Genomic DNA, 23,151 nt, shown 5'->3' with positions numbered 1-23,151 from the left:
TCACCAGCAGCCTATCCGGAACCGCCACGTCACTGATAACCTCATGGCAGCCACACCCCAAACACCTCAACAGTCATCATCTGACGACCAATGGTGAGGTGCCAGGTCATAAGGGTGGGTCTCCGCGAGCCTGTCCGGAGTGGCCACGTCACCAGGACACCTGATGCCCTCTGCCCTATCAGGGCTTGCCACCTCACGGACATGCCCAATGAGGTCCTGACCGGACCTAGCCTCTGATGTACTAAGTGCCTGAGCATGCTCAGTAGCGCAAACAACAGTTTCAGAAATCAGACTATCTGCCTGAGCATGCTCAGTAGGCACAACACAGGACTTCGACACGGCACAAAGTCCAAGTACCTGTGCAAAGAGGCTTTTTGCACTAAGTGTAGGAGCATGCTCTGTAGTCTGAACCGAGGCCTCAGAAATGGCACTATCAGGCTGAGCATGCTCACTAGGCGAAACACTAGACTTAAGCGGGTTTTACACGTTACGATATCATTAATGTTTTATCGTCGGGGTCACGTTGTTTGTGACGCACATCCGGCGTCATTAACGATATCGCAGTGTGTGACACTTATGTGCGACCTAAAACGATCGCAAAAGCACCCAAAATCGTTTGCCGCGGAGAGGTCGTCCTAAAACAAAAAATCGTTCTCTTCTAATTAGCGATGTTGTTCCTCGTTCCTGCGGCAGCACACATCGCTATGTGTGACACCGCAGGAGCGAGGAACATCTCCTTTAGAGATGAGCGAACTGGTCGTGGTTCGGCTCGAGTTTGGTTCGTCGAACGTTCGACGAACCGAACTCGAACCGCATAGGAAACAATGGCAGGCATTCACAAACACATAAAAACACCTAGAAAACACCCTCAAAGGTGTCCAAAAGGTGACAAACAACTCACAACACAACACAAACACATGGGAAAGTGACAAGAACAAATTCTCATGCGAAAACAAAAGACGTAACGAGGAAAAAGAGGACGAGACACAGATATAGGCATGGCACGCCCTTTTAAAATCATGTAAAACACCGCAAGGTGACTCCAAGCGGAGTATCCCTTTTTTCCAAAAATTGGGCCCCACACACACCCACCCATTCAGTGGCAGCACTTGTGCCCTAGTTGTACACTTTACAGCTAGATTTGCATCAAGCACATTCAAAAATACGCCATTCTTAACTGTCCCCAGGATGACACCGGGGTAGGTAGCAAAGTCTTTGCTGAACCATGACTTGTTCATCTTGGCTCCTTTTAAAAAACACAGCAAGCAAGGCTTACTCCAAGTGGAGTCTCCCTTTTATCCAAAAATTGTGCCCCTCACACACCCACCCATTCAGTGGCAGCACTTGTGCCCTCGTTGTACACTTCACAGCTAGATTTGCATCAAGCACATTCAAAAATACGCCATTCTTAACCATCCCCAGGATGACACCGGGGTAGGTAGCAAAGTCTTTCCTGATCCCAGCTCTGTTCATCTTGGATCATTTTTAAAAACAATGTAAGTAAAGCGGGCTTTACACGCTGCGACATCGCTAATGCGGAGTCGTTGGGGTCACGGAATTTGTGACGCACATCCGGCCGCATTAGCGATGCCATTGCGTGTGACACCGATAAGCGATTTTGCATCGTTGCAAAAACGTGCAAAATCGCTAATCGGCGACATGGGGGTCCATTCTCAAATCTCGTTACTGCAGCAGTAACGAGGTTGTTCCTCGTTCCTGCGGCAGCACACATCGCTGCGTGTGACGCCGCAGGAACGAGGAAGCTCCCCTTACCTGCCTCCCGGCTGCTATGCAGAAGGAAGGAGGTGGGCGGGATGTTACGTCCCGCTCAGCTCCTCCCCTCCGCTGCTATTGGGCGGCGGTTCAGTGACGTCGCTGTGACGCCGCACGGACCGCCCCCTTAGAAAGGAGGCGGTTCGCCCGTCACAGCGACGTCGCCGGACAGGTATGTATGTGTGATGGCTCTGGGCGATGTTGTGCAGCACGGGCAGCGATTTGCCCGTGTCGCGCAACAGATGGGGGCGGGTACCCACACTAGCGATATCGGGACCGATATCGCAGTGTGTAAAGTAGCCTTAAGGGTTACTCCAAGCGGAGTCTCCCTTTTTTCAAAAAATTGGGCCACACAGACACCCCATCGGAGGCAGCACTTGTGCCCTAGTTGCAAACAGGATGTTTTGATTTGCATCAAGCACATTCAAAAATACGCCATAATTAACTGTCCCCAGGATGACACCGGGGTAGGTAGCAAAGTCTTTGCTGAACCATGACTTGTTCATCTTGGCTCCTTTTAAAAAACACAGCAAGCAAGGGTTACTCCAAGCGGAGTCTCCCTTTTATCCAAAAATTGTGCCCCACACACACCCACCCATTCAGTGGCAGCACTTGTGCCCTAGTTGTACACTTCACAGCTAGATTTGCATCAAGCACATTCAAAAATACGCCATTCTTAACCGTCCCCAAAATGACACCGGGGTAGGTAGCAAAGTCTTTGCTGAACCATGACTTGTTCATCTTGGCTCCTTTTAAAAAACACAGCAAGCAAGGGTTACTCCAAGCGGAGTCTCCCTTTTATCCAAAAATTGTGCCCCACACACACCCACCCATTCAGTGGCAGCACTTGTGCCCTAGTTGTACACTTCACAGCTAGATTTGCATCAAGCACATTCAAAAATACGCCATTCTTAACCGTCCCCAGGATGACACCGGGGTAGGTAGCAAAGTCTTTCCTGATCCCAGCTCTGTTCATCTTGGATCATTTTTAAAAACAATGTAAGTAAGGGTTACTCCAAGCGGAGTCTCCCTTTTTTCAAAAAATTGGGCCACACAGACACCCCATCAGTGACAGCACTTGTGCCCTCGTTGCAAACAGGATGTTTTGATTTGCATCAAGCACATTCCAAATCCACAAGCATTTACTCTCCCCAGGATGACACAGGGGTAGTAAATTCCTTGTGGATCCATGACTTGTTCATTTTGATGAACGTTAGTCTGTCCACATTGTCACTGGACAGACGCGTGCGCTTATCTGTCAGCACACACCCGGCAGCACTGAAGACACGTTCAGAGACAACGCTGGCAGCTGGACACGACAAAATCTCCAAGGCGTAAGTGGAGAGCTCTGGCCATTTTTCAAGATTTGAAGCCCAAAATGAGCAAGGCTCCATTTGCAAAGTCATGGCATCGATGTTCATTTGGAGATACTCCTGTATCATCCTCTGCAGTCGTTGACTATGTGTTAGACTTGTCTCTGTTGGCCTTGCAAAGGAGGGTCTAAAAAAATTATGAAAAGATTCCATAAAATTGCTGTTACCAGCACCAGATACAGTCCTACTGGTACAGGTAGACTGTTGAAGATGACGAGACCGTCCCATGTTTGTCAAGTTACAACTGGGAGATTCACTCCCTGTACCTGCATGGCTGTTTGGTGGAAAAGCCGAGCTAAGATCGAGTAACAGCTTCTGCTGATACTCCTGCATACGTGCGTCCCTTTCTATGGCTGGAATTATGTCACAAAATGTGGACTGTACCGGGGATCTAATAGTGTGGCAAGCCAGTAGTCATCATCACTTCTAATTTTGACAATACGAAGGTCATGTTGGAGGTAGTGCAGCAAGAAAGCACTCATGTGTCTTGCGCAGCCATGCGGACCAAGTCCACGCTGTGTTTGTGGCATAGAGGTGCTAACCGTTCTTTCTTCCTCTGACATCTCCCCCCAACCTCTTTCAACTGAAATTTGACCAAGGTCTCCCTCATCCGCTGAGTCTTCCATGTCCATGGACAGTTCGTCCTCCATTTATTCATGTTCTCCTGCACCTTCCTCAACATTTCGCCTGCTACCATGCGCCCTTGTTGATCCCTGTCCCCCATGGTCCCATGCCTGCCGCGTTGGTGATGATGAACGTCTGGACCTTGGAGATGTTGTTATGTCTTGCGCATATGAATCCTCCTGTAGTTCCTCCCCTTCCTGTTGTCCCACCCATTGACTCCGAATAGTGTTTAGCGTGTGCTCCAGCATGTAAATGACTGGAATTGTCATGCTGATAAGGGCATTGTCAGCGCTAAACTTATTAGTCGCCATGTCGAAACTGTGCAGAAGGGTGCATAGGTCCTTGATCTGAGACCACTCCATCAGGGTGATCTGCCCCAATTCTGCATCTCGTTGGCCCAGGCTATACGTCATGACGTATTGCACCAGGGCTCGGCGGTGCTGCCACAGTCGCTGTAACATGTGGAGAGTCAAATTCCAGCGTGTCGCCACATCGCATTTCAGGCGATGAACCGGCAGGCCGAAAGACTTCTGGAGCAATGCAAATCGCTCAGCTGCGGCGCTTGAACGGCAGAAGTGAGCAGACAGTTTTCGTGCCCTGGTCAGAAGGCCATCTAGGCCGGGATAGTGTGTTAAAAATTGCTGGACAACAAGGTTCAACACGTGAGCCATACAAGGTACGTGTGTCACCTTGCCCAGGCGAAGGGCCGCACCCAGGTTTGCAGCATTGTCGCACACGGCCTTACCAGGCTGCAGGTTGAGTGGAGACAACCATTTATTAAACTCGGACCGCAGAGCTGACCACAACTCCTCAGCTGTGTGACTCTTATTCTCAAGACATGTCAAGCTAAAGGATGCCTGATGACGTTGCGCTCTGCTGCCAGCATAGTAATGAGGGGTGCGTGATTCCTTCTGCGCAGTGAGAACGCTGGTGGCCTGACCAGGCAGGCTTGGGGCGGAGGTGGAGGACACAGATGAGGTGGAGGAGGCAGAAGCAGTGGCGGAACTTGGACAGACAGAGGATTGACACACAAGTAGTGGGGACGGCAAGACTTGTGCAGCAGACCCTTCACCATCTATCACCATAGTTACCCAGTGCCCAGTCAGCGACATGTAACGTCCCTGTCCATGCTTATTGGTCCAAGTATCGGTGGTAAAATGCACCCGTTCACACACAGAGTTTCTCAAGGAAGCGGTGATGTTGTGTGCGACATGCTGGTGTAGCGCGGGCACACCTTTCTTAGAGAAGTAGTGGCGACTGGGCATCTGGTACTGGGGCACAGCGACAGACATAAGGTCTCTAAAATCTTGTGTGTCCACCAGGCGGAAAGGCAGCATTTCGGTAGCCAAGAGCTTACAGAGGGATAAAGTCAACCTCTTAGCTTTGTCATCGGTCGCAGGAAATGGCCTTTTATTTGTCCGCATCTGAGGGACAGAGATCTGGCTGCTGTGTGTAGACGGTGTTGAGTAGGGTGTCCCTGGAAAAATGCAGGTTTGTGAGGAAAGTGCAGTCGGAGACATGATGTTGCCTTCATCCAACGTTGGTGCTATCGATGTCTGAGAGAGCTGTACACACGCACTTGTTTCCCCTTCCAAACCAACTGACGACCTACCAAGCAAACTGCCTGTTGCGGTTACAGTGGTGGAAGTTGTGCGTGGAAAACCAGGTGTGACAGCTGTCCCCACAGTCCTAGAAGATGAAGAGCGCGCGGATGCACTGGAAGGGGCAGGCCGTGGATGGTTCGCTCCGCTAGGCCGCATTGCAGCACGGTGAGCTTCCCACTGGGACCTATGATATTTATTCATGTGACGATTCATGGAAGAAGTTGTCAAACTGCTGAGGTTTTGACCTCTACTAACAGAATCACGACAAATTTTACACATCACATAATTTGGGCGATCTTTTGCTATGTCAAAAAAGGACCAGGCTAGGCAAGGCTTAGAGGGCATGCGACCTGCTGAGCCCCCCCGACTAGTGCTCAGAGGCAGAGTGGTGGCTGATGATGCAGTTGTAGACGTGCTACCAGTGCTCCGACTCTGTCCAGGAAGGCGCAAGGTAACTTCGTCGTCGGTTGCATCCTCCTCCACCATTTCTGTTGACCTCCTCGAGTGCCTGACTGTGGGTCGACAGTAGGTGGGATCTAGAACTTCCTCATCAATTGTTGTGTTTGCACTCCCCTCACCCTCAGACCAAGCCTCTTCTTGCCCTGACCGAATATTTAAGTTGTCATCACAATCTGGTATCTGCATCTCATCGTCATCAGTATGTTCCTCATTGTCTATAACCACAGGTGTTACAGTTTGTGACAAAGGGTCAACATTATGCTCAGAAACTTGGTCCTCACGACCTGAATCAGAGTCACAAAGGTTCTGGGCATCACTGCAGACCATTTCCTGGTCTGTACTCACTGTAGCTTGGGATCAGACTTCTGATTCCCAGGCTATAGTGTGACTGAACAGCTCTGCAGACTCAGCCATCTCAGTTCCACCATACTGTGCAGGGCTGATTGAGACTTCAGAGCTGGGAGAAAGCAAGTTTGATTGGGATGACAACTCAGAGGACTGGTGTTTTTTGGATGCGGTAGTTGAGGTGGCTGAGAGGGCACCTGTTGGACCACTTGAGATCCATTCAAGCATTTTCCTTTTTTGGCCATCATCTACCTTTGTTCCTGTTGTTCGTGTCCGTAAAAAAGGGAGCACATCGGATTGTCCACGGTAAGTAGTAGACATCTTACTTTTGCTGGTAGATGGTCTATTTTCAGCAGATGTTAATGGAGCTTTGCCACCTTCCCCACGGACAAACCCCTTTTTTCCTTTTCCAACACACCTCTTCCCCTTTCCACCAGCATCTGTCATTTTGCCACTCATGTTGATTGCGACAAGATTGTGCACTTAAAATGTGGTAGTAAAAATTGAGAGGTGGTGTAGATTGCAGCGGTGGTCTAGCTTTATTAACAGCAGAATAATAAAGAATAATTATCCCTGACAATGCAACTACGGCCCTTAAACTGGCAGCATAAATTGCTAGTATAATGGCTTAGTAACAATGAGTTTTAGTGTGCAATGCAGGCAGACGTGCTGCAAATATCTTTGCACTACTGGGGCAATACAGCAGTCCAACAGCCACGTTTAGGATGCCACTAGGTACACTGACTGTTTGCTAGTATAATGGCTTAGTAACAATGAGTTGGAGTGTGCAATGCAGGCAGACGTGCTGCAAATATCTTTGCACTAGTGGGACTATACAGAAGTCCAATACCTTGTTTAGGATGCCACTAAGTTCACTCAGTGTTTGCTAGTATAATGGCTTAGTAACAATGAGTTTTAGTGTGCAATGCAGGCAGACGTGCTGCAAATATCTTTGCACTACTGGGGCAATACAGCAGTCCAACAGCCACGTTTAGGATGCCACTAAGTTCACTCAGTGTTTGCTAGTATAATGGCTTAGTAACAATGAGTTTTAGTGTGCAATGCAGGCAGACGTGCTGCAAATATCTTTGCACTACTGGGGCAATACAGCAGTCCAACAGCCACGTTTAGGATGCCACTAAGTTCACTCAGTGTTTGCTAGTATAATGGCTTAGTAACAATGAGTTTTAGTGTGCAATGCAGGCAGACGTGCTACAAATATCTTTGCACTAGTGGGACTATACAGAAGTCCAATAGCCACGTTTAGGATGCCACTAAGTTCACTCAGTGTTTGCTAGTATAATGGCTTAGTAACAATGAGTTTGAGTGTGAAATGCAGGCAGACGTGCTGCAAATATCTTTGCACTACTGGGGCAATACAGCAGTCCAACAGCCACGTTTAGGATGCCACTAAGTTCACTCAGTGTTTGCTAGTATAATGGCTTAGTAACAATGAGTTTTAGTGTGCAATGCAGGCAGACGTGCTGCAAATATCTTTGTACTACTGGGGCAATACAGCAGTCCAACAGCCACGTTTAGGATGCCACTAAGTTCACTCAGTGTTTGCTAGTATAATGGCTTAGTAACAATGAGTTTTAGTGTGCAATGCAGGCAGACGTGCTGAAAATATCTTTGCACTACTGGGGCAATACAGCAGTCCAACAGCCACGTTTAGGATGCCACTAAGTTCACTCAGTGTTTGCTAGTATAATGGCTTAGTAACAATGAGTTTTAGTGTGCAATACAGGCAGACGTGCTGCAAATATCTTTGCACTACTGGGGCAATACAGCAGTCCAACAGCCACGTTTAGGATGCCACTAAGTTCACTCAGTGTTTGCTAGTATAATGGCTTAGTAACAATGAGTTGGAGCGTGCAATGCAGGCAGACGTGCTGCAAATATCTTTGCACTAGTGGGACTATACAGAAGTCCAATAGCCACGTTTAGGATGCCACTAAGTTCACTCAGTGTTTGCTAGTATAATGGCTTAGTAACAATGAGTTTTAGTGTGCAATGCAGGCAGACGTGCTGCAAATATCTTTGCACTACTGGGGCAATACAGCAGTCCAACAGCCACGTTTAGGATGCCACTAAGTTCACTCAGTGTTTGCTAGTATAATGGCTTAGTAACAATGAGTTTTAGTGTGCAATGCAGGCAGACGTGCTGAAAATATCTTTGCACTACTGGGGCAATACAGCAGTCCAACAGCCACGTTTAGGATGCCACTAAGTTCACTCAGTGTTTGCTAGTATAATGGCTTAGTAACAATGAGTTGGAGCGTGCAATGCAGGCAGACGTGCTGCAAATATCTTTGCACTAGTGGGACTATACAGAAGTCCAATAGCCACGTTTAGGATGCCACTAAGTTCACTCAGTGTTTGCTAGTATAATGGCTTAGTAACAATGAGTTTTAGTGTGCAATGCAGGCAGACGTGCTGCAAATATCTTTGCACTACTGGGGCAATACAGCAGTCCAACAGCCACGTTTAGGATGCCACTAAGTTCACTCAGTGTTTGCTAGTATAATGGCTTAGTAACAATGAGTTGGAGTGTGCAAAGGGCAGGAGGGTTCAGTGCCAGGGTTGTGGGTCTCTGGGTAATGGAAAGGAAGCCTGCCTTTCTATCCCTCCTAATGGAGAAATGCAGCGAGGAAATCCCTGACCTTAGCTACACAGACGCTGTCATCTTGTGTAGCTGTTAAACTCTGTTTGCACGGACCTGTCACCTATGGCTCTGACCCTGACGGTATGAGCCTTTAAAAGGACTGATAGAAAGTGCTATCCCTATTCTGTACAGCGCTGTGTATGGAGCGTACACAGCAGTATCGGCGATAGGAGCTGCGCCAGTGATGTCTGACACCAAGGACGCAGAAGGCAGATAATGGCGTGCTGGAGGAAAATGTCCGGTTTTATAATGCAGGGACATGTGACATGGACATCATATCACACATGCCGTTGCTTCTCTGGCTAAAAGTCCACTTAGCTGTGTGTGTGTCTGGGATTGGCTGACATTCTGGCCCGCCCCACTACACGCGCGCGCAGCAGTGATCTGAATGCGCTGTTTCCGCACACTATACACTGAAATGTCATAATAGTGTGAGTCACAGAGTGACTTACACTATTACAGTGGAAAGCCAGCTAGGAATTAGCTGTTTTTTTTGCTGCTAGAACCGTTCTTGAACGTATCTAGAACTATCGAGCTTTAGCAAAAAGCTCGAGTTCTAGTTCGATCTAGAACAGCCCCCAAAATCACTCGAGCCGCGAACTGGAGAACCACGAACCGCGAACCGCGAACCGCGCTCAACTCTAATCTCCTTACCTGCCTACACCAGCAATGCGGAAGGAAGAAGGTGAGCGGGATGATTAGGTCCCGCTCATCTCCGCCTTTCCGCTTCTATTGGATGGCTGCCGTGTGACGCCGCACGACCCGCCCCCTTAAAAAGGAGGCAGATCACCGGCCAGAGCGACATCGCAGGACATGTAAGTCCGTGTGATGGGGGTAAACAAGGTTGTGAGCCACGGGCAGTGATTTGCCCGTGTCGCACAACCGACGGGGGCGGGTACGATCGCTTGCGATCTCGCTAGCAAGATCGCAGCGTGTAAAGCCCGCTGTAGGCTCTGGCTGGGGTAAATCAGCACACGCATGCACACTAGCCGCCTCTCCACACTTAGACATGGAGGAGCAAGCAGCCAGCTGGACAACCCAAGGCACGGACAAAAACGGCGGCCGGCGCCTGGGCAGAACTGGTACCGCAGAAGGCAGCTTGTGGCTATGGCGGAGCCGATTCATAACAGTCCTTACTTAATTGTGCCGAATTTGTTGGCGCTATATAAATAAAATTATTTTTTATTCTATTGGATGGCGCATACCCATTCAAGTCTATGGATGAATGTAAAACATTGGACTGCATTTGGATGTCATCCCATTTACGCCAACATAGACTTTGGAGAAGTTGGAAAAATTAAGTTCTCCGCCTTCTCCGCACCTATGCTACGATTTTCTCATGTTAGAGAATCGGATCACAGTAAATTGAATCTTGACTCAAACTCTGATCAGAGTTTGAGCTGACTGCCATTAGCATAATCATCTCGATTCTCTCGCATGAGAGAATCTACGGCTGTGTGAGCGAGCCCTAACCCAGTTTCCAGCATTGCTCCAGTCCTGTTGTGGATCACGTGACCTTTCCTTATCTTTGTCGGCTAAAGTGGGCTTTACACGCTACGATATATCTAACGAGATGTCAGCGGGGTCACGTCGTAAGTGACGTACATCCGGCATCGTTAGTGATATCGTAGCGTGAGACAGCTACGTGCGACGGTGAACGAGCAGAAATACTCACCTTCTCGTTCATCGTTGACACGTCGCTCATTTTCAAAAGAATCGAACGTCCGGTTGTTCATTGTTCCTGAGGCAGCACACATCACTCCGTGTGACACCCCGGGAACGATGAACTGCAGCTTACCTGCGGCCGCCGGCAATGCGGGAGGAAGGAGGTGGGCAGGATGTTTACGTACCGCTCATCTCCACCCCTCCGCTTCTATTGGCCGGCCGCTATGTGATGTCGCTGTGACGCCAAACATCCCTCCCCCTTCAGGAAGTGGATGTTCGCCGCCCACAGCGAGGTCGTTTGGAAGGTAAGTACGTGTGACGGGGGGGGGTTACAGCATTGTGCGACACGGGCAAGAAATTGCCCGTTCCGCACAAACGATGGGGGCGGGTGCGATCGCAAATGCGATCGCACGAGAAATCGACCCATGTAAAGCAGCCTTTACACAGGGACTGCTGTGTGGGGTGGTGATATGTCTACCAATGTAAGTCAATGGTGTCTCAAAGCAAGTATGCATATTTATATTGTGAAAGCAGCTTTCAGTCTACACATAAAGCCCTGTGTGACTAGCTAGTCTGATTTAAAGTCACAGAAGGCACCACAGTGACTCTGGAAAATGGGGAAGATGGCATAAAACTACACTACATTACATACATATTTAAAAAGAATTAGCAAATATTTTTATCCAGAGTGCCATTTTAAGATTCCAAGTGATCAAGGGGTCACCACCTCACACTCACTTGTATCTGATCCCTGCACTTCCAAACGTCCCTAGATGGGTCCTTACCCCGGTGCACGATCATATACCTAGGCCCTGGCTGACCCTGGACTAGCACTGACTACTGAGAAGACCAGCAAGACAATAGTCTTACTACTAATATAAAGACAACACAAGGGAGGGGAGACAAATAGGGAGACAGATGCAACAAATAACTCCAAATAATCTCCAGAGAGTTGCACTGGAAATATAACCACAACTTTCTCCAGAGACAACTTCTTCACAGGTCAGCATAAAATGAACTATCAGTGGCAAATGGGAGGTCCATGAGTGAGTTTACATAATGAAGGGGAATATCATTAAGGTGCAGCAGCTAAGATTATAGATAAATGGAATCTCAGCAGAATCAAAAAGGAACCCTTAGACCCCTTTAGTACCAAATTAAGTTAAATCCAGTCATGTTAAAAAGAACCAGCAATCTGCAAATCGCTATGACCTTTTCATCACACATACTACAACAGTCTCTGCCAAATGCGACACACTCGTGACATTCTGATATGAAGACATTGGCTGTGTTCATTATGGCCTATAAAATGATTATTATTACAATCATAATAACCTGTGCAAGTTTCTCCAGCCTCAAAAAAGTAAGTGATGCATCGTTTTTTGTTTTGTTTATACAATCGGATGAACTTGAAATGCTCTATCTGTATGGACTGCCCAAGAATTTCTGGTTGGCGATCCTGATTAGGGCTAATGATTCTGAGGGTCGTCTCTTTGTATAACCATAGGTTATCAATATAAAAGTACTGCAATACCCCAATTTAAACACACTCACCTTGGCTTTAAAAGCTGCTAGTTTTAGTAGCATTTCCACAGTAAAAATTCCGGTAAAAGCTACATTCAGGATATCAGACAAATGACTAAATTCAGCAGTCTGGCCATAATGCTAAAAAAATGAGACAGATGATGAAGTCAAGTTTGCATATAACATATAGTTAAAAATAACATGCGTGCTTAGTGGAAATTCATTGCTCACCATCTCCTTTCAATTTTTTTAATTGGCGTTGCTCACAGTACTTTAAAAACTTAGACAACACTAAGTTAGTGAAGCCATTTTAAATTTGCATGTATAGGAACACTTCCCACCCAATCATGGGGGAGGGGTGTCAGCTTGAAAACCAAAAGAATAAGTGTGCTTACCTGAAGCTTTGTGAACTGCCTTAAAAATAGAGGTTCATCAGAATTTTGCAAAGTACCCATAGTGATTTTACCAGCTTTGACTGTGCTACGGTTCACAATCTACCGATTAAAGGGCTTACTTTGGATCAGAAGCTGTGGTCTACCTTCTGCCTAAAAGGTGGGGTCTACATTTCCAGATGTGGTCCCAGTGCAGCATGGTTTTTTGTTCACACTGGCTCCCTTGAGGGTCTGGATGGCCTGGAGACGCATCTACCTTTCTGGTTATTCATCTGTTGATCCTAGCCTCCTCAAAATGTGATCTAGTATACACCTATAAGCCTCCCAGCTTCTGCTTAGACCTCAGTGAGCATGCTGTTGTTATTCCTGTCTATTTTTCCATGGCCCTGGCACTTGCCTGAGTACGCCAGGTGCAGACGCTGACCCTGACAGTATGGCTGGACATTCAAATATAATATCATCAACAAGAGATAGCAACAGGGAAAGGGTATTTATAACCGCACATGAAAGGTGACTGAACAGACAAATAAGTAAATAAAAACACGTTAACTAGTGATGGGCGTAACTGGGCTGTAAAAGTCCGGATACCTGCGGTTTCAAATATTCATGAGTGCCAGACCCAGGCCTGGAATTCTCAGGGAACGCAGGTAATGATCTGAGTCCAGAAACTTGAGAAATAAAAAAAAAGGAAAAATAAAAAAAATAAGAATGAAGCAAGGGCGCCATACTTACAGAGTCTATAACTCCTCATTCCACTTCCAGGGCCAGTCATTATTGTTAATCTATATGCATGCCTTCCACCGCCTACTGGAAGTCCTTGCATCTGTGATCGGTTGCAGTCAGATGAGTCCTCAGGCTGTGTGATGTCTGACTGCTTGCGATCACAGACCCTGTCTGCGGGTCCCTATTGTGATGTAAAAATAACTAATAAATTGGCAGTGTCCCCTCCATATTATGATACTCAGCACAGATAAAGCCCACAGCTACAGGCTCCAGCCGTGTGCTTATCTTGGCTGTGTATCAAAATGAGAAGAACCATATGAGGATGTTTTTAAAAAAAAATTACTTGAATACATAGTAAATAAAATGGCTTGCGGTCCCCCCCAATTTTGATACTCAGCCATGATAAAGCCGACAGCTGGGTGCTGGTATTCTTAGGCTGGGGAGGCCCATGGTTACTGGGACCCCCAGCCTAAAAATAGCAGCCTGCAGCTGCTTAGGATTGACTCATTCATTAGGTGCGACAGTCCCAGAACCTTACCCGGCTCTTCCTGATTACCCTGGTGAAGTGGCAATTGGGGTAATAAGGGGTTAATTGCAGCTCACAGCTGCTACTAAGCCCTAGATTAGTAATAAGAGGCATCTACGAGACGACCCCATTACTAATCTATAAGTGAAAAGAAATAAACAGAAACACCCCCAAAATCCTTTATTTGAAATAAAAAAAAATCACCCTCTTTCACCCCTTTATTAACCCCCAAAACACTAAGGTCCGACATAATCCACATCAGATGCCACAACAATTTCAGCTCTACTACATCTGAAGTCACAGCGAGCTGTCATAGAACATGACCACCCATTGTGAGCTTCAGGCAGAGTACGTCCGAGCAGCGCGATGACTGGTGACATCACTTAGGCTATTTGCGGTCACAGCTTGGAGGTTCCCAAGGTCCCACAGTTACTGACCTCAGTAAACTCAGGTTCCCAGATCTAGATTTAGTGCTGAAATGTCTACACCATTTCCCTGCACCCAATCTACACCTCCTGGCTAAAAATGCATGACTACTGCATCATACCACATGTGGTTTTAATGCGTTTTTTTTTTTTGCCTGGAGGTGTTGATTGGGTGCATGAATATAGTGTAAAAAATTTCATCACCAAATTTGAAACTCTTGGCTCAAAAGTGCAAAAAAACCCATTGTTTTCTGCCAGTAGGTGCAAATTTGTAGCCAAAATCTTATGCAAAAGTTTCAGTGCCAAATTTGTACCTACTGGCAGCAAACCACCAAAATGGCATCAAACTAGTTTTTTGCATTTTTGTGCCAAGAGATGCAAATTTGGTGATGAAATTCTTAGACCCAATCTACACTGCCTGGCAAAAAAAAACCTCATCAAAACTGCATGTGGTATGATGCGCTGATGATGCTTTTTTTTGGCAGGAGTTGTAGATTGGGTGCAAAATTGGTTAAGTAGATTGGGTGTAAAAATTTCAGCATTAAATCTACATCTCTTGGCAAAAAAACACAGTGTTCTGCCAGGAGATACAGGTCTCACCTGAGGTGAGGTCACTGAGTTTACGTGCAATCACAGGTGGAGGACCGTGGGAACCTCCAGCTGTGACCGCAACTAACCTGAGTGACATTACCGCTCATCATGGGGCTCAGTCTGTGCGTGAATTTACAGTGTGCTGTCATGTTATATGGCCACTTCCTGTGACTTCAGATGTAGCAGAGCTGAAATTATCGTAGGATCTCATGTGGATTACGATGGACTTGGGTGTTTTGTGAGTTAATAAAGGGCTGAAAGGATTTTTTTGTATTTTATTTCAAATAAAGTATTTTTTGGGTGTTTGTGTTTATTTCTTTTCATTTACAGATTATTGATGGTGGATCTCACAAACACCTCCTATTACTAATCTAGGAGTTAGTGGCAGCTGTGAGCTGTTATTAACTCCTTATTACCTCAATTACCGCTGGGTAAAGTTCTGGGATTGTTGCATCTAATAGATACAGCAATACTGGGTGGCTGCAGGCTGCTATTTTTAGGCTGTGGGAGCACGAATAAGCATGGGTCTCCCAAGCATGAAAATACCAGCCCCCAGCTGTCGGGCTTTATCATGGCTGGGCATCAAAATTGGGGGAGACCGCACGCTGGTTTTTTAAAATATTTATTTAAATAATTAAAAAAAAAGCCGCATTCGGTTTCTCTACACAGTCAAGATAAGTGCATGGCTGGGGGTTGCAGCCTGTAGCCATATGCTTTATCTGTGCTGAATATCATAATATGAGGGGACCCTATGACAATTTATTTATTTATTTTTACTCCAATCTACAGTGACTCGCACACAGTGTCTGTGATTGAAAGCAGCCAAACATGTTGTCACACAGGCTGGGGTCGCGTCTGACTGCGAACAATCATAGATGCCAGGACGGCCAGTGGGCGGCAGCAGTGAATATGCATGAGCAATAATGAGCGGCCCTGGAAGTGGCATGAGTGGCCGAGGGAGTAGCTACAGTCGCGCTGGAGACTCGGTAAGTATAGCGCGCTTGCTCTAATTACCCTATCCCTTCTACTAATATTTTTTAGCACCAAATTTTGGTCCCTATAGACTTAAATGGGGACTGGCATTTGGCCAAATATCCAGGATCAATTTTGTGCTGGAACTGGATTTTTTTTAATCTGGTTAGATCCACCGATCCCGGGTATTTGTGAGTCCGCCCATGTGTGTTAACCTAAAGACCAAACCAAAGCAAGGATAACAGATAATAAAGACGCAGAAAAAAAGATGTATCTGCTGTGGTTTAATGGACAAATAAGCTAACCACAAAGCACAGCCTCAGGGGTTTCAACCCTGATGCATAACACTGGCCTATTGCCTCACTTATCTAACTATTCCTCTTTTGCTCTTACAAAATTTTCTTCCTAACTGATTCCTTGAATCATCTGTTTACAACCCCCTCAATGCACTTAATAGCCCTGTTTATCTGTACTTGCACACATACTAGCTGGTGACTGGGTCATGCAGTATTAGGCTGGAGTCAGACTAGCGTATGGCATCTGACGCAAAATGCTAATGACAATCGACTCAGGGTCTGCCGTGAGCATGAGCAGATTGTCATGCAACTGTGATCCGATTTTGCGATCGGATTACAGCTTGGGAGAAGAGGGAGAGAGTAATTTCTTGATCTTCTCCATTGTCTGTCTGCATGTATAGCACTGCACTAGGAAATCATCAGTGCAGTCCGACATTTCAGACTGAGCCAATACTCGCAGGCAATTGCAGCTTGCTGCAATTTTTTTCCTCTGTCCAATTAGGGCTGAGGAAAAACTTGCTTTTATTGTATGAGCTGCCTGATTGATTAACATTGGGTCGAGTGCAATGCGAGATTTTCTTGCATTGCACTCATGTGAGTAATATTTATTATATTGATAGCTGGACCAAACAATATAAGCACTTTTTACCATTTACCTTCTGTGCCTCCTTTACTTCCTGATAGTGTAAAGGCCACTTTACACACAGTGACATCGCTAGCGATGTCGCTGGTGAACGTACCTGCCCCCGTCGGTTGTGCGTCACGGGCAAAGCTCTGCCCATGGCGCACAACATCTCTTACACCCGACGCACATACTTACCTGCCTAGCGACATCGCTGTGGCTGGCGAATCCGCCTCCATTCTAAGGGGGCGGTTCGTGCGGCATCACAGTGGCGTCACTAAGCGGCCGCCCAATAGAAGCGGAGGGGCGGAGATGAGCGGCCGTAACATCCCGCCCACCTCCTTCCTTCCTCATTGCTGGCGGCCGCAGGGACGGTGATGTTCCTCGTTCCTGCGGTGTCACACATAGCGATGTGTGCTGCCGTAGGAACGACGAACAACCTGTGTCCTGCAACAGCAACGATAATCGGGATTAGAGCGACCGGACAAAGATCAACGATATTTGATTGTTAATGGTCGCTCGTACGTTTCACACGCAACGACGTTGCTAACGAGGCAGGATGTGCGTCACGAATTCTGTAACGCCCACGACATCTCGTTAGTGATGTCGCTGTGTCTAAAGTGGCCTTTAGGCTACTCTCACACATCAGTTTTTTGGCATCAGGCACAATGCAGCAAAAAACGGATAAAACGGATCTGGCGCCGAATCTGTTTTATTCCCAATTGACTTGCATTAATGCTGGATTGTTCCGGATGGTCTTGTGTTGCGTCCGGCTGCCGGAAAGGATGCAGCATGCAACGTTTTTTGTCTCCGCCAAAAAATCGGACCACGCGGCTTGTTGTATAATGGAAGTTTATGGGCGCCGGATCTGTCGTCATCCGGCAAAAAACGCATTCCAGTGATGGATCCGGTTTTTTAGTCTGAGCATGCTCAGATGAGATGTGAATTCATTTCTGGCCTCTCTCTCTCTCTGTCTGTCGGTCTCTCTTCCTCTCTGTCGATGTCGGTCTCTCTCTCTCGGTCTCTAGCTCTCTCTGTCGGTCGGTCTCTCCCTCTCACCCCCTGCACTGCACGGCTGTCACACTGCTCTGGCGGCTTCTCCTCTTTTGAAAATGCTGGCTGCTCATTATTCCATCTTGTATTCACTGCTTACCCCGCCCACCGGCGCCTATGATTGGTTGCAGTCAGACACGCCCCGACGCTGAGTGACAGCTGTCTCCCTGCAACCAATCACAGCCGCCGGTGGGCGAGTCTATATCGTATAGTACAATAAATAAATAAATAAATAATTTTAAAAAAATGGCATACGGTCCCCCCCAATTTTGATACCAGCCAAAGTAAAGCCACACAGGTGAAGGCTGGTATTCTCAGGATGGGGAGCCCCACGTTATGGGGAGCCCCCCAGCCTAAAAATATCAGCCAGCAGCCACCCGGAATTGCTGCATCCATTAGATGTGACAATCCTGGGGCTCATCCCGAATTGCCACGGTGCGGTGGCAATCGGGGTAATAAGGAGTTAATGGAAGCCCATAGCTGCCACTAAGACCTAGGTTAATCATGGCAGGTGTCTATGAGATACCTTTCATGATTAATCTATAGTGAAAGTAAATAAACACAAACAACAAAAAATCCTTTATTTTAAATAAAAGACAAAAAAACACCCTCTTTCACCACTTTATTAAAATCCTTAAATACCCCTCCAGGTCCGGTGTAATCCACATGAGGTCCCACGATGCTTTCAGCCCTGATACATTGGAAGCTGACAGGAGCAGTCGTAGAACACCGCCGCTTGCTGTGATATCCACAGAGCAACTGAAGTGAGTTGCGCTGTCAGTGGTGTCACTCAGGTAGTGCCTGTATGTGTGCGGTGATGATGGGTGCAATAGGGCCGGTGTGTGTGCAGTGATGATGGGTGCGGTAGTGCCTGCGTGTTTGCGGTGATGATGGGTGCGGTAGTGCCGGCGTGTGTGTGCGGTGATGATGGGGCGGTAGTGCCTGCGTGTGTGCGGTGATGATGGGGGCGGTAGTGCCGGCGTGTGTGCGGTGATGATGGGGGCGGTGTTGCTGGCGTGTGTGCGGTGATGATGGGGTCTCTCTGCCTTTGGCATGAAAAAAAACCCCAAAAAAAACGGATCCATTGTTTGCTAGATCCATCGCATCGGTTTTTACACAATCTGCAACTGATCCGTTGCATGAGGCACAAGCCGGGTTGTGCCTGATGCCAAAAAACAGATGTGTGAAAGTAGCCTAAGCTTGAGAGAAGGCCCTTACTCCTCTTGGTATCTGTTGAATTATGTGCTTACTCTGTCCTTTTTTTATTGTCTTTACTAGTACCATATGAAATGTAAAGTGCTATGGGATATGTTGGCGCTAATTATTTTATATTGTAATTTGTGATATCCTGTAGCCAGGATCATGTCTATCTGTGCAGCACAGGATTTGGTTCAATCATGTGTGCAGTCTCTCTGAGGCACCATTAGGCTATGTGCGCACATTGCGTAATTTCATGCGTTTACGCTGCATATTGCACTGCAATATAAACGCATGTGTCCTGCGTCCCCAGCACAATCTATGTAGATTGTGCATAATCCATCCAGACATTGCGTTTGAGAGCGCAGCGATTTGCATGCTGAAATTTTTATCCAAATTGCTGCGCTCAAAAAAGCAACGTGTCACTTATTTTGTGCGCTTTGGATGCTGCTCCAACTCTGTCTATGGGCGAGGCAGCATCCCGAGCCCATGAAATCGCCATCTATTCTGCAGACACACTGCATCCATTACGCAGTGTTTCTGCAGCGATTTGAAGCGCACATGCACTGCCAAATCGCTGCAGAATTTTCAGCATGAACACTATGCAACGTGCGCACATAGCCTAAGATATGAGGCAGCTGCTTTGACGTCTTATGCAGATCAGGTGATGCTCAGGGTGATTCCTCACTGACAGTGAAACCAATCTGTTTTAAAATTCAAGCAGCTGCCATAAATCTCATTGTACCCTCATTGCACCCTCAAGGGTGCTTTACATGTTGCGACATCGCTAACAATATATCGTCGGGGTCACGTCGTTAGTGATGCACATCCGGGATCGTTAGCAACATCGCATGGTGTGACACCAAGGAGCGACGCAAAAGCGTCAAAAATCGTTGATCGTTGACACGTCGCTCCTTTTCATAATATCGTTGCTGCTGCAGGTACGATGTTGTTCGTCGTTCATGCGGCATCACACATCGCTATGTGTGACACCGCAGAAACGATGAACATATCCTTACCTGCGTCCACCGGCAATAAGGAGGAAGGAGGTAGGCGGCATGTTCCGGTCGCTCATCTCTGCCCCTCCTCTGCTATTGGGCGGCCGCTTAGTGATGCCGCACTGACGCCGAACGCAAATCCCCTTGAAGGAGGGATTGTTCGGCGGTCACAGCGATGTCGCTGAAAAGGTATGTGTATGTGACGCTGCCGTAGCGATAATGTTCGCTACTGCAGCAATCACCAAATGGCGCACGAACAACGGGGGCGGGTGCTATCGTGCACGACATCGCTAGCTATCGCTAGCGATGTCACAGCGTGTAAAGCACCCTTTACACACAAATACTGCAGATCAAGGGTGGACATACCATTGGAGCAGCCTGTGCAGCCGCACAGGGGCCCAAGAGATTAGGGGGGGGAGGCTCTCACCTCAAAAGCTGGTGGAATTGTGGATTTTGATGAGCTCTTGGGCTCATTGTTCTTGCACAGGGGCCCTTTTTTGTCTGTGTATGCCAGTGCTGCAGATACAATATGAGACCCAAACCAGGGACTTGTCAGGAGGTGAGCAGTGTAAATATTGTAAAATATTTACAAAAATGTGAGGGGTGTACTCACCTTTGTGATATACTGTGTGTCACACACAATAGTTAACAAAACATTTACCACATGTTTACTTTATATTAGCACCATTTGTAAAACAACATTTTTTGTTAGGAAGTTAGAAGGGTTAAAAGTTTATCAGAAATGTCAAAATTTTCCAACAATATTTACAAAACCATTTTTTAGAAATCACATCACATTTGTGTGTCAGAAAATACCCAAAAGGGACACTATTCTACAAACTGCACCCCTCAAACTGCTTTAAATCAAATTCAAAAGTTTATTAAACCCTCAGGTGCTTCACATGGTTTAAAGCAATGTGGAAAGAACAAATTTAAATTTTTAAATTATGCATATTCACATGGTTTTGCCCGCCTGACCTGGGTTTCTGGCGTCATTTATAGGTCACAGTTCAGACACTGTGCATTTCACTCATTATATGATGGGCTCCCAGTGCAAGCCTTATTAGTGTGCATGTCTTATGCTAAGCAGCCGCCCCTCCCCCCTAGTGTGGAGGTTGAGTGGCTGTGACATCAGCATCTTGCACCTCGGCTGCAGCCATCTTTATGAGGAAGGCTCACCACATTCTGTGTGTGCACATATCATTTGTCTTGGCTCCTTTTTGGTGTTTTTTTTAAAGCAATGTGGAAAGAACAAATTTAAATTTTTAAATTATGCATATTCACATGGGTAACAGGAGAAAATGTACTGTACAATTTGTTGTGCAATTTCTCCGGAGTACACTGTGAGGTAGTGACCACCAATGTGGTAAATGGTCGCTATATGTCGCAGTGGAGAAGGTCGCTGCGATATTAAACTGAAGAGGTTGCTATGGGACTTGTAGTTCCACAAAGGCTTGTTTCTGCATATAAGGGTCAGGTTCCCTTTAATAATGCCTGTGTGCTGTGCAGGTCTGGAGAATCACAGACCTCCACCTGTGGGTGTGTCCAGTCTGATTTAGGAGACTCAGTGTGTGTTCTGCGGAGGGTGAGAGCAGAGCAGGGAGCTCTGGATGTATCAGCCTATGTGGAGGCTGAACACGGGGCTCTGGAATTCAGTCTGGGCTTAGACTGGAAGTAGTGTGCAAGCCAGGCTGGTTAGTGCTGTGGCTACTGGACCAAAGCTCTCCTGGAGTGGAGAGACAGACAGGAGTCTGCAGAGTGTCTCTGGGTTCTTGGAAGGAACCACAGCAAGTGTTGTTCGCTGGTTGGAGCCAGTATGTACAGGCGCCACACTTCCAATAGAGACTGTATTGGACTGGAAACCCACGGTATGTGGTTGTCCTATGTTTTTGCCTTAAGCCAGGAGAGGATTTGTTACATTTTGTTTAGCAGTTTATGTTGAGTGTTTTAAATAAACTGCCAGAATTTTTATAAAGAGACTGTAGCTGTGTTGCTGAAGCTACCTCGCACCGCTGCAAGTGAGTGGAACCCCCCAGGTTGCAGGGTGCTATCTTACAACACAGATACTTGTACCTCATGTGTGATGGAAAACTACTGTTTGGGAGCACAGCCAGGCTTACAAGGGAAAGAGAGCTATTTGACTTTTGGGATGCAAAATTGTCTCATATTGAGAGCAGATGCCATGTCCTGTTTATAAAGCCCCTGATGTGCCGGAAATGTTATTTCTTGATTACACTGTACAGCATGACTGACTGGTTTATGGATATAACAATTTAAAGTTTGAAAATTGTTTTCAATTTTTGCCCAAAATTCCAATATTTTTAGAAATAAATGCAAAACCTTTTGATCTAAATCTATGACTAACAAAAACTACAATATTTCACAAAACAACATTCTCAGAATCACTGAGATCTGTTGGAGCAATTCAGGAGTTATTACAATGTAAACGGACACTGGTCAGATTTCCAAAATTTAGGCTAGTCATTAATGTCAAAATTAACGCCGTCACTAAGGGGTTAAAACCTACAAAGAAACATGCTTTTCTTCTAAAGTGAAGAAGAATGGCAAAGTGTATAATAGCATCATTGCAATGTATTGAGTCTGTGTGCAGCTGAAACTTAAATATGTCAGATATGTCAGACAGATAAGGCAAGTTAAAGGTCTGTTTTGGTTAACATAACAGAAATATCAATATAATAATAATAATAATAATAATAATTCATTTATATATCAAGAAAGAGTTAATATTGCGCACTTGCACATTTCCACTAAACACAATAATAATGTGAATGATATGATATATAGAGGCATATGTGAGATTAAGTCATGCTGGCGAGCAGGAAATATCAACGCATTATCGAGAAAAGAAACTGAATATATTGATATGCCTATCACTAGATTGCTATAGGGAATGCATATAGTTATTGATTTAAGCTTTTCAATTTGAAGAAGGAATATGGCGATCATAAATGACAAAATATTTTTATTGGGTGTTTGTGGGCAGTTTGTGGGTAGCTTTTAAAGAGATTTTGTTATCACAGGTGTACCCTTGACAAAGCAGGCAGATGAAACCAGTTGGGCATCCATCATCTGTGACTTATTTATCTAGCAGTTTGTGTAGCAAATAAAATAAAAATGTAGGAGAAGAATGATTTTAATCCATGAGCTATGTCTTTTTGTTTCTTCTTGTCCTGTGATTCTCTTTTTGGTGAAGCCGCTATAGATTTCACAGTTTGAATAGATTTGCTAGCCACGGGCTTCCATAGCCAAAAACAGGAACATTTGGGGCATTTTGGGAAGGACACTAGTGCAGATTATTAGGCC

At 46.3% G+C, this 23,151-nt stretch overlaps 1 protein-coding gene across 2 annotated transcripts in view; it reads right to left on the bottom strand.

Moving 5' to 3' along the window:
• Positions 1 to 23,151, bottom strand: part of CACNA1S (calcium voltage-gated channel subunit alpha1 S) — a 2,360,423-nt gene that overhangs the window by 816,140 nt on the left and 1,521,132 nt on the right. For both annotated transcript variants that reach the window (XM_075352638.1, XM_075352639.1), the window contains exon 28: positions 12,063 to 12,173. In XM_075352638.1, the coding sequence (XP_075208753.1) occupies positions 12,063 to 12,173 (111 nt within the window). The remainder of the gene's footprint in view (positions 1 to 12,062; positions 12,174 to 23,151) is intronic.

This window comes from Anomaloglossus baeobatrachus, chromosome 1 (assembly GCF_048569485.1).
Source record: "Anomaloglossus baeobatrachus isolate aAnoBae1 chromosome 1, aAnoBae1.hap1, whole genome shotgun sequence".
NCBI classification, from domain to species: Eukaryota; Metazoa; Chordata; class Amphibia; order Anura; family Aromobatidae; genus Anomaloglossus; species Anomaloglossus baeobatrachus.
This window is presented reverse-complemented; position numbering and strand designations above follow the sequence as displayed.